Source organism: Ailuropoda melanoleuca, chromosome 7 (assembly GCF_002007445.2).
Source record: "Ailuropoda melanoleuca isolate Jingjing chromosome 7, ASM200744v2, whole genome shotgun sequence".
NCBI classification, from domain to species: Eukaryota; Metazoa; Chordata; class Mammalia; order Carnivora; family Ursidae; genus Ailuropoda; species Ailuropoda melanoleuca.
The window spans coordinates 55457053-55467969 of NC_048224.1; the positions used below are offsets into that span (position 1 = coordinate 55457053).

The 10917-nt window shown below is 62.8% G+C and overlaps 1 protein-coding gene across 9 annotated transcripts in view; it reads right to left on the reverse strand.

Moving 5' to 3' along the window:
* The window catches only part of FIBCD1 (fibrinogen C domain containing 1), a 36747-nt gene extending 25836 nt beyond the window's left edge, over positions 1 to 10911 (reverse strand). Inside the window, exons 1-4 of one of the 9 annotated variants that reach the window (XM_034664681.1) lie at positions 10711 to 10911; positions 9820 to 9932; positions 1451 to 1525; positions 406 to 885 (exon numbers count right to left, since the gene is read on the reverse strand). In XM_034664681.1, coding sequence (XP_034520572.1) covers positions 406 to 885; positions 1451 to 1525; positions 9820 to 9891 — 627 coding nt within the window. In that variant the 5' untranslated portion in view covers positions 9892 to 9932; positions 10711 to 10911. Of the gene's footprint in view, positions 1 to 405; positions 886 to 1450; positions 1526 to 9819; positions 10189 to 10397; positions 10552 to 10596 lie in introns of those variants that run through there. The other 8 variants (XM_034664679.1, XM_034664680.1, XM_034664678.1 and 5 more) reach the window with 8 other exon arrangements.
* Positions 10912 to 10917: the final 6 nt, after the last annotated feature.

A 10917-nucleotide genomic window follows, 5' to 3' on the forward strand; every position in this document is an offset into this window, starting at 1 on the left:
CACAGCTGGGGAGAGGGCCTGCCACTGACCCACCGCATGACCTTGAACCTCAAGTCACTACTGATGGAGGTCAGGTCTTGCCTCACCTGTACTGACACACCTGGGAAGCCCCTTGAGCCCTGGACTCGACCTGACAATGGGATGCCACGGGGTGCTCCACAAATACCCAGGGTCCCCAGGACAGTGGGTAGGAAATGCTGCCACTAGCTCTGTCGCCTTGGATGAGAGACTCACTTCTCTGAGGCTCACTTGCTCGACGGTGGATGGCAACAGCGACATCCCCTGGTCCTGGGGCTTCTTCGGGATTAAGGAAGCCGTGGACCTCAGGCGGCTAGCACAGGGCCGGACACGTCGGCGGCCACCCCACCCCCCACCAAGACCCCAGATGCAGACCCAGCCCCTTACCTGGATGAGGCGGCCCTGCTCGCTCTGCAGGGCGCCGAGCCCTTGGCCCAGCGCGCCGAGGCCCTTCCGCAGCCCGGCACACTCCGCCTGCAGCTCCGAGGCCCGGGCCAGCAGCCGGGGCAGCTGGTCGGCCAGCGTGTCCAGCAGCTCCCTCTCCTGCTCGCCTGCCAGCCTCGGCTTGGCCTGGTGCTCGGCCAGCGCCTGCAGCACGGAGGCCTGGGCGCCCTCCAGGCGGGCGAAGCCGTCCGCGAGGTCGGGGCAGCGCGGGTCAATGAGGATGCTGAGGCGTGAGCTGTCGGCCCTCTCCACAGTGACCAGGGCACTGTTGGCCCCTGCCGGCCCGGTGCTGACGACGGGCGGGGGCGCCGTGCCGGGCACGTGGGTGTGGTTTAGGAAGAGTACGGCGCCGGTGACAGCCACGGCCAGCAGCACCGCCAGGGAGAGCAGCACCGTGCACAGCACGTAGCCGCAACTGGGCCACTGCGGGCCGGCCCCGCGCACACAGACACACAGAGGGACAGACAGACAGGAGAGAGAAGGGGCGGCGTCAGGGGCAGAGCTGGGCTTCCAGCTCTGCTTCCAGCTCTGCCCAGGGAGGGGGGCCCAGGCAGCCTCAGGACGGGGCCTCTGGGCTTTGCGAGGTCTGGGCAAGACTCAGAGGGCCCCTTTCCTGGGGACAGGGGCAAGGGAGTCATACAGAGAGACAGAGATGAGAGACAGAAGCCCAGAGGGGAGACAGAGAGCTCGGGACCAATGATACAGCAAGACCGAGTGAATGAGAGATGCAGGCAGCCAGAGATGGAGAGGATGAAAGGAGAAACTGAGGCAGAAAGGCGGGGAGACCTTGGGAGAGAGAGGCGCCCTCCCCTCCCTTTGCTGCCCCCACCCTGCTCCTTGTGGCCTGCACAGGGCAGGCACACCTCCTCCATGCAGCCCTCCTGGGTGGGTCAGGGCTGCAGGTGAAGGCTCCCACACTGCCATTTCTAGGGGTGGGAGGGGGACCTTGGGTGAGGGACCTCACCTCGCTGAGCCTTGGCGTCCTCACCTGTAAAATGGAGGCAATAATGACGCGCCCTGCCCCGCACGAGGGTGCCTGCCGTGCAGACTCAGGAAGAGAGAGCTGTAACGGTGACAGCAACCATGCTAAGAATTGTCACACTGTCACAGAGGAATGAGCGCCCATCACTAAGGGTCCCTTTCTACCTGGAGCCCCCACAGCCCAAGTCCTGAAGCCTGGGCAGGCCCACAAGGCTGCCATGCATGAGTCCCTGGGGTGCAGGGGGGCTGCCGAGCACCTCCTCTCCTCTTTCCTCCCCTCTCCGCAGAGCAGGCTAACGGGCAGACCCCCACTGGGCACCCTGGAGAAAGGGGCCTCCCTCCCTTGAAGGCGGCGAGGGCTGGGGCCACCGGGCAGCAGTGCCGCGCCAGAGCAAGAAAAGTCTGGGGAGTTAAAAACAGTTCAGGACCCCACGGGGGGGCTACTGGCTAGAAGCCAGAGGGGGCAGCTTGTCGTTCAAGGAGGTGCCGCGATGCAGGAGCACCCCCTGGGCTCGCTGTACCCCATCACTCACAGCCCCAAGGGAGCCCGCAGAGCGGCCACGGAGCGAGTGACACGTGGGGGACATGAGGCCCAGGAGAGCCCAGGGCTTGCCCGGAGTTGCACAGCAGAGGAGACGTGAGCTCAGACTAGACAGCCAGCCCCCTGCCTCCTCTCGGGGCCAGGTCCCTTCTCCGGCTGGCTTTCCCCCACATTTCCAACTTTTGGAACTGGAGATGCGTGTGAAGGGGGTCAGTACAGAACGCACTTGGAGCCGTGCCCGGCGCACTGCGCGCGTGCAGTAAATATTAGCAGCTTTTATTACCTCGTGATCAATGCACACAGAGCACCGGGAGGCGTTCGGTTCCTTGTTTTCCACCCGAAGTGTTACTTCAGTATGTCACCGATGCTGGGATGCACCTTTTCATTTTTCCATGTTTTAATGTCTCCTGGGGGGAGGGGGCTCCTACAGCTGTGATTGACCCTTTCTTTCTCAGCGATACATAAAATAGCCAATCCTCTTACACGATGCATCTTACTACGGGAAAGTACAACCGAGCAGACAGCTTGTTTTGCAGAAACTCAAATTCTCCAAGTAAGTCCTGCATCTCCTACTTGGCGGGGAAGATGGGGTTGGGCTGAGGTGCAGATGGACAAGAAGACCCCCCAGGAAGGGTGCCGTGTCGTTGGCGTTGGCGAGATGAGGGAATTCCTTAGCCTGCCCCTGCAGTGATGGTGCCCCCAGGACTCAGCGCTCCGCCCCTCCTCTCTCCATACCTTCCCCAGGCGGCCCATCCAGCCCAGGTTCCATACATCTAGAGGGCTTACTCCTGCCAGACCTGGACGCATTAGCTCCCTCACAACTGCTCTGAGTAGGCCGCTCCCTTAGCCTGAGGCGCCTGCTGCGCTGCTCCTCTTCCTCATTCCCTCCCTTCCTTCAGGGCCCCGCTAGATGCCACCTCTTCCAGGAAGCCTTCCTAGACTGCTTCCCCAGCCCTCCCCGCCCCAACCTAGTTTTGGAGAGGCTCCTCCTCCACGTTCCCATGGCCCTTGCTCCCCCCAAGGTGGCACTCATCAAGCCAGACAGTCATCACCTTTGACTTCATTCACGTACTTGCTAAAAACATCCATTCAACGTTCACAGGGTGCCCCCATGAGCCAGGCTCCAGGCCAAGTCCCTGAGGAGGGAGTGGCAGGTGTCCTAGTCCTGCCCTGGGGGAGCTCATGTCCCATGGACTGTGATTCTTAGCCCATGTGGGGCGTGGATCTGGAAACCAGGCACACAAGGAAGACTAAGCTGGCCCGTCCCGGGCCCAGAAGACTTATCCTGGACCACCGGAGACCCCGAGGGCAGGGCCTGCTCGCCTGGCACAGAGCAGCCGCTTGTTGGATGGATGGGAGGAAGAGCAGATGGACCAGGTCATTTCTCGGTGACTGTGCTCACACGGGGAGGAGGTGAAGGCCCCGCCACTGACTGTGCGTGGTAGGGCAGAGGCTCACCCCCTCCACGCTGAGCCCTGGACCCCAAGGCAAGGCCACCTCTAACCCCGTGCCACCTCTGATGGCCTCGCACAGAATGAATTCCCCAGTTTCCTGCAGGTCAGAAGCTTCCAGAAGGGTGGGCACCACGTTATTGCCGCCATTCCTTGAGCACATGCCCTGTTCCCGCCCCTGAAACCTCCAAACGACCCCCTGCTCTGCTTGGATCCATGTGGCAGATGGGAAAGCTGAAGCTCAGAGAGCAAAAGACCCCTTCCCAAGGTCTCACGGGAGGCACGCGGGAGGGCCGGCATTCGATCCCAGGGCCCGTGGCCGGAATCACACCCTCGGTGTCAAGGCTGCTTGCTTCCCACAATGTTCTTCCCTCTGTCTGGAGTGTGACTGGGGTTTGCGAGACAAAGCCCTGTGTCAGCAAGTAAGTCCCTGCCAGGCCCCTCCCGGAGCCCATCGGGTGACACCTTGCCCCGAGCAGCTCCAAGCGCCGTCGCCAACCAAAGAACATTAAGGTCCCCGCCGGCAAGGCAGGGCGGCCAGCCACGTCCCCCAGTGTCTCCGGGACCCTCGCCCTCTCACGCACCTGCTTCCACCCAAGCCCCTGGTCCCTGGAGGGAAGGTAGAGGCTGGAGAAAGCCGCAGGGGTCCCCTGAGGGGCAGGGGGATGACGCAGTTGGAGCTGAGACAGGCCACTCAGCAGAGCAGAATTAGTCTTCTGAGATCACCTTATACATGAAGCACGGCTCGCTTTTATAGGCTGCTGTTTACGTGTCTCGCAAAGGAATCTGCCCCAGATAATAAGGGGGGGGCTCTGGGCCGTGGGGCCCGAGCCTATTCACGAGCCTTCGGCTGTGGTGGGGCCGGCCGCACACCCCGGGGGCTGCAGGAGGCCGCCAAGGCACGCGGGGCAAGGAGCGGGGACCCCAGGAAGCCATCCCCGGCAGTGGCCATGAGAGGAGCCAGGAGCCCCGGGTTCGAGGGCCACTCTGCCACCGACTGCTTGCGTGAGCCCCCAGCTGGAGGGACGCGGCTGCCTCCCCTGTGTGACCCCCCCAGTGCCGGACCCCGGTCGGTGGCTTCTCAGGCCGCCCGGCCAAGGGGAGGACGAGATGGGCTCGTGCCAGGGGAGGCAGGCGGTAGGGAGCCCCAAAGGTGCCTCAGTGGAGGGGTGGCGTCTTTCCCAGCTGCCTCCTCTGTGTCCCCAGCCTCAGGGGTGGCCCTGGGGTCCGGCGGAGGACAGGAGTGCCCGGGAGAAAGGGACGCGCCGCACTGACACCCTGCTAGCCCCACACTAGCCTGCCCCGTCTTCTTCCCTGTCTGCTAGGGGAGCCAGGCGGCGGTAGCCCCGGAGTGGACCGAGACTCTACTCCTTGTATCGAAGTAGGAAGAAGAAATGTCCCTCTAGGGGGAGGCCGGGCAAGGTCAGATCCAGATCCAAACACAAGCGGCTCTGAGCCCATCTCTTAGGAGCACCCCAACCGGAGGCAGGGCGGCCATCCATCCTGACCGAACCTCCTAGGGCAGCTGTGGATTGGGGAACCCCTGGGGGTGTCCTTCCTCCTCACCTCCCGCCAGGACCCCACATCGTTCCCCACTGCTGGCAAACAGCTCCTACCTGGCTTAGAGGCCCTGGCTCTGGCAGGACTGGGGGTGGGGGTCCCAGAGATCCCCTAAAGTGAGGGGCTGGTTGTTCGGCTCAGAATTCTGGGGTCCCAAAGACTTGGGAAAGGGGGCCTACTAGCTTGTTCTATGGGCTCTGAGGAAGAGCCCCCATCCTGCCAGGGCCTCCTTAAGACACCCCACGCTAAGGGGCGGCTGAAGCCTCCGGCCACCTGGAAGGTCCTGGGGGAGGGGCTGAAGGGCACAAAGGGACAGGGCCTGGAGAGCTGCCCCAGTACCCCCCTCCTGGGGGCTCCAAGCTCCCCGAGCTCTGCCACTCCTCAGGAAGCACTCAGCTCTGGGCCCACTGGGGGAGGGGCGTCTCCATGTTTCCTGTGAGGGTCTTGTTCCCCACCCCAGCACCTGGCCTCCCGGATGGCCTCCCAGCCCACCGACACCAAACCAGGTTCTGTCCGCCCCTAACCCGAGCCCCCCGGAGAGTCCCACGAGGGGATGGCACCAACTTCACCACTACCCCTCCAGGGCTGATGCCTCCCTGGGCGCCCTCTTCCCCCCACTGACACCTGGCCAGCCACTTGGCTCTGTCCTTGTGCCCCCAGGCCTGCCCTGGTCCAAGTCCCCTGTCCCTCAAAATCACTGTGAACATCTCCCCACCGGCCTCCCAGCCACATCCCAGCCTTGACAACTCGCTCCCCACACAGCAGCAAAGGACCCCTCCCGAAGGCCCCACCGAGACCCGTCGAGCTACGGAGGCCTCCTGCCCTCCAGAGCAGCTTAGGGCACCTGCAGGCTCTGCCCCCACCCCTGCCCTGCTCTTTCCACCTGCCTGGCTCCTTTCCTGTCCTCCAACACACCTTGGTCTCCCTCCAGGACAGATCTGGCAAATGCTGTCCAGCTTAAACATCGCCTCCTCCGGGAAGCCGTCTCCTCCCCGCTCCCACCATGCCTTCCGTCACAGCCACCCCGCAAGACTGGGTGGTGAGCTCAGCGCCGCAGGGCCGGGCCCGGAGGAGGGCAAGGAAAAGTGACAGAAGGGAGTCCTTGGCTTGTCGTCCCTGTGGGCCTCTTCTTCCCTCCTTCTCTCCAGCCCCCGCCTAACCCGGTGACCTCCACCCAAACCCTAGGGAACGAAAGGACAGATGCTTTTCTTTAGAGCGCCCTGTAGTAATACCTCACTTGTGGGTTTCTCTGTCCCTGTCATGAGACTCTAAGCTTCCCGAGGCACAGTCTCCCAGCTGTATATCCCAGCTGAAGTCGGGACTCGAAAAAATGGTCACTGAGCGAATGCAATGCAGTGGGGGTTAGGTTAGACATCAGGAAGAACTTCCCAATGAGGATTTAGTTTTCCTTCCACAGTGTTTTTAGAAGTTTTGAAAGAACCAAGAGACACTGCCGGGGATTGCCAAGGTTGACCTCCCTGTGGGGTGGCGTGACTCAAGGACTGCTCAGAAGCGAGCCCCCGCCCAGGAGGAGCCCGTTACAGGGTGACTTCCTGCCCCACGCTCCGGGAGAGAAGAACCGTGTCTATTTCTAGATCCTTTCATCTGAGCGACTCCAAATTGGTGAATATTCCACCATCATCTCCTGCTCCAAGGGTATGAGAGCCCCTTCATTCTGCAGGGGGAGAAGGGACACTCTAATGAAGGCAGGAACTTGTCCAAGGTCAGCCAGCGAAGGAGGAGCTGAGTCTGGACAGGCCCAGGGCGGAGCGGTCTGAGGCAGTCCCCAAGAACAGCAACGCAGGACACTTGGTCCGCAACAGGGGCGGTAAGCACCCCAGGAACCACGCAGCCGGGGCGCTCCCCCTGGGATTACATAATGTGGCTGAGCAGACTGACCGAGGGAGGGCCGGCCGGCAGCTCTTGCCTTCATCTGCCGGCCGAGGCTCTCCCGCTACCTGGGAGGACCGGGCTTCAGGTCCCAGCTCTGGCTCCCTTACCCTCAGTTTCCTCCTCTGTCAAATGGGTTGATCATCCCTGCTGCCAACATCCCAGTGTGTTGTGGCCAAGAAAGGAGAGGTGCGGAGAGATGAGCCCGGCTACTGGTCTGAGTGTAAGATGGGAACTCCTCTCCCGGAGGAGGCGCCCCACTAAGGAGCCTCAGCCAGGCCCTTCTGGCGGGAGCTGGGTGGTCAGATCACTTTCCCTGGCGGGCACAGGGAACAGCAGGGCACGGACAGCCTGCAAAAGGGAACAGGCCACGGGGAGAACCGCCGTCCTCACAGGTGGGCAGTGCTTCGCAGTTCGCAAAACACACCAGGATTTCACTTGACCCTCGAAGGCGCCCGTGTAAAGCCAGGAGGAAGCAGGGATCGCTGTTCTCATTTTGCAGGTGGTAAAGCCCCGACGCAGAGAGGGGGAGTACCCTCCCCAGAGTCAAACAGCATGTCAATGGCCGAGACAAAACTAGGAACAAGGGAGGAGAGGAGGCCAGACCTGAGGGAGGAAGTCGAGAGGGACCCAGGGCAGCAAGGCTCTCTCTTGCGACAGTGAGCACAGGAAAGGCCCTGCCTCTTACTGAAGCTTCTGAGGAGCCTGGAGCTGGCACAGGGGACAGGCTCTCTACATGCCGGGTCACCAAAGGAGTGGGAAGGGGAGGTGGTGTTTCATATTGGCCCCGGACCCCTGGGGCCACAAGCCCTCAGCTGCCTCTGATGCCAAGGGGGCAGACAGCTGGGCTCGGGCTGGTGGCAGCTGGAATATGTGTCCCCAGGCAGCAGCAGAGGGAGGCCCTGAAGCCACGTTTCAAACAGATCCCCCCGAAGCCACCTCCCCTTGAGACCTAGCAGCACTTGCTGGCTCCTCATCCACAGCGCCTGGCTGAGGCTTCATGCAGTTCAATTCAGCCAATATCCCGAAGCTCCCACCCTGAGCGGCATGGAAGGGCAGGAGCCTGAGCCCAGGAGGAGAACTAGAGACGGGGGCCCAGAAGGAGCATGGGTCCAAAGGGAGCTCCTGATAGAGGAGAGACCTGGGACAGGGAGACAAGGCGGTGAGAAAAAGGCAGCTGAGCAGCACAGGCTAAATGCTACCGGGACTTTGAGGCACAGGGGAGAACATCAGGGGAGGCTTCCTGGAGGAGGTGGCATCTGGATAGGTTTTGAAGTACATGTAGGATGTCCCTGAGCAAAACCAAGAGTGTGTGTGTGTGTGTGTATGTGTGTGTGTTTGGGGATCTTGGTGGCAACAAGATAGACATTGCAAAGGTCTGGAAATGGGCAGCCTAGTGTGGGACTGGGGTTTGGCAAATGACAAGCAGTCAGTCCCGGTAAGGGGGCTAGTGGGAAAGGAGAATGGGTCAGGCTGGGGATAGGCTTGAACAAATCTAGGAGGTAAGACTGCTCTGGCTAAGAGGGTAAAAAGTCAGATCTTAGCAGGAGAGGATTTTTTAAATCTGGGATTGGCTTGGGTGTTGACCTGACAGAAACAAAGGAACAGACCACTTGGGAGGCAATGGGAGCCGCTGGGGTCAGACCTGGGTTCGAATCCTTGCTCTCCTGCTAACACGCTGTGTGACCTGAGCACATGCCTCAACCTCTCTGAGCCATGTTACCCTGTGACGTGGGGATGAGCATCCCTGCCTAGTCCCCAGGCTTCTGCAGGAAATGAGGCTGTGCAGATGGTAGGGAAGGAGCTTTGCAAACTGTAGAGGACTGGGCCCCCACACCACGCCCCTGTCCCTCCAGACAGAACGAGCAAGTTGTAGCCCTGGCGAGTGAGGGGCCGTCAAGTCTCATCCCTGCCGCCCCCCTCCTGCCACTGCAAACTCAAACGGCTCTTTCCCCAATGACATCTGTCTGGGAGAAATCTGAAATTTAAAACGGGCAGCCCCATTATTTCCTCTCCTTGGCGAGCCGGCCTCCTCATCTTGCCTGCCTGCCCCAGTCTCTTGGCAGCCCGGCCTGGGGCAGCCCCAGGGCTGTCCCTCCACTCAGCTTCGCACTTCCAGCCCCCTCTCTGGCCGGCCCTGGAGCTCTGCCCTCACCACCCCCCTTTCCAGTGCACAGCCCTGGGCACCCTCCAAGCCTGTCCCCTCCATGGCCCCAGAAGAGGCAGCAGGAAGGGTGGAATGAACAGACCTGGCACCACGGGCCCAGGTTCAAATCTCAGCAGAGATTTGGCCTTGGGTAGGAGCAACCCTCTCTGAGCCCCACTTTTCTTGTCTTAAAGCTGGAGAATCATGATACCCTGGCTTCTCACATGAGACAAAAATTTACTGATCCTTTTCTGGAAGAGTGGGGGCCCTGTTTCAAGTGTGAGGATTTAGAGGAGATCCAGGGGATCCGCACCCTGGTCCAGAAGCTCAGGTTACCATGCCAGGCACCCGGAACAGGGTGGTGCCCAGGGTGGATACTTAGCAAGTGATTAAGATGCCCATTGTAGAGGTGAGGAAGCATTCAGCGAGGGGTGTGATTTGTGTGGTTGCACAGTTTACTAAAGGGCTGGTCACCCTGTGAACTAGAGGTCCCCTACTCCCTCTGCTCACACCGGCACCAGCAGGCTACTGGAGGCGCAAGGGGGCCCTCTGCCACAGTGCCCGGCTCCTGCAGGGGTGCTGCCCCCCATCGCACCCCGAACGCCAAGTTCAAGCCTCTTCCGTTGGAGGAGGAGAGGAGGGCGCCGCCTCGCCCCAGGCCTCCCGAGCCTCGCGGAGTGCACCCCAAACTCCAGCCTCGCGCTGAGCGCCCACCCCGCCGGCCGGAGCGGCCACCACCTCGCCAACCGCGCGGGCCCCAGGTCCCCACGCCCCGGGCCCGCGTGTACCTGCGGCTTGTCACGCGGCCGGTCCTCAAGTTGGGAAGCGCCGCCCATGGTCTTCCACCGGTCGTTGACCATCTTCCGGCAGGACTGGCGGGGGCGCCCGGCGAGGCGCGCCGCTGCGGAGCGCAAAGACGCCGAGGTGGGCGCGGGCTCCGGCGCGGGGCGCGTTCTGCCCGCCAGATCCCCGCCTCGGTGCTCCGCGCCGGGTGACCCCGGCCAGCGGGCGTGCGTGTCCGGGGATGAGCGGGTGAGGACGGAGTGCGCGGGTATGCGCGGGTGTAGCGGGAGCGGGAGCGCGAGAGCAGCCCGCCCGCCCGCCGCTCGCGCTGCGCGCCGTCCCCGCTCCCCTCTCCCGCGCCTCCCCCTGCGCGCTCCTCTCCCTCCTCCCTCCTTGCTTCTCAATCTCCGTGTCTTTTTTGTCTCGGACTCTCTTTGCCTTTTATCGCTCCCCCCGGCCTCCCTCCCTCCCTCTCTCTCTTTCTCTTTCTCACACACACACACACATACACACAGACACACACACACACACACACACACACACACACACACACACACACACACACACACACAGACTGACACACCGCAGCCAACGATAGTTCAACTCCACCTCCGAAAAGGCCCAGATAAACGCGCAGAACCCGCCCCAGGCCCCCGGGGCCAGCCCGAAGGGCGGCAAACCGCCGCGGGCAGCCCGCCTCCTGCCGGCTCCCGGAGGGGCCAGGGAAACCCGGGCGGCGCCTCCTCACAACTTCCTCCCCCGCCGAACCCGTGCCAACTCACCGTGCGCGGGGGGCGCGGCGCCGGGCGGGCCCAGGGGGCGCCCCTGCCCGGCCGTCGGGCGTCTCCCGGGAGTGGCGCCGCGCTCCTCCTGCTCCCTCTGGGCGCAGGGCTCACCCCGAGACCCGGGCGGGGCAGGGGATGGGGGCCGGCCGGAGTGCGCCCCCTGTGGGTCTCCGAGGTCTCGGTCCGGGCCCCGGGGCAAGGGCGTCCTGTCCGGGAGTCCCCAGCCGCTGGGACCTTCCCCTCCGGATCCCGACCAGCGAGGCCGGCCCTGGGGGCGCCCTGGCCACAGTCAGCGACCCTCGATCCTGGCGCTCGCGG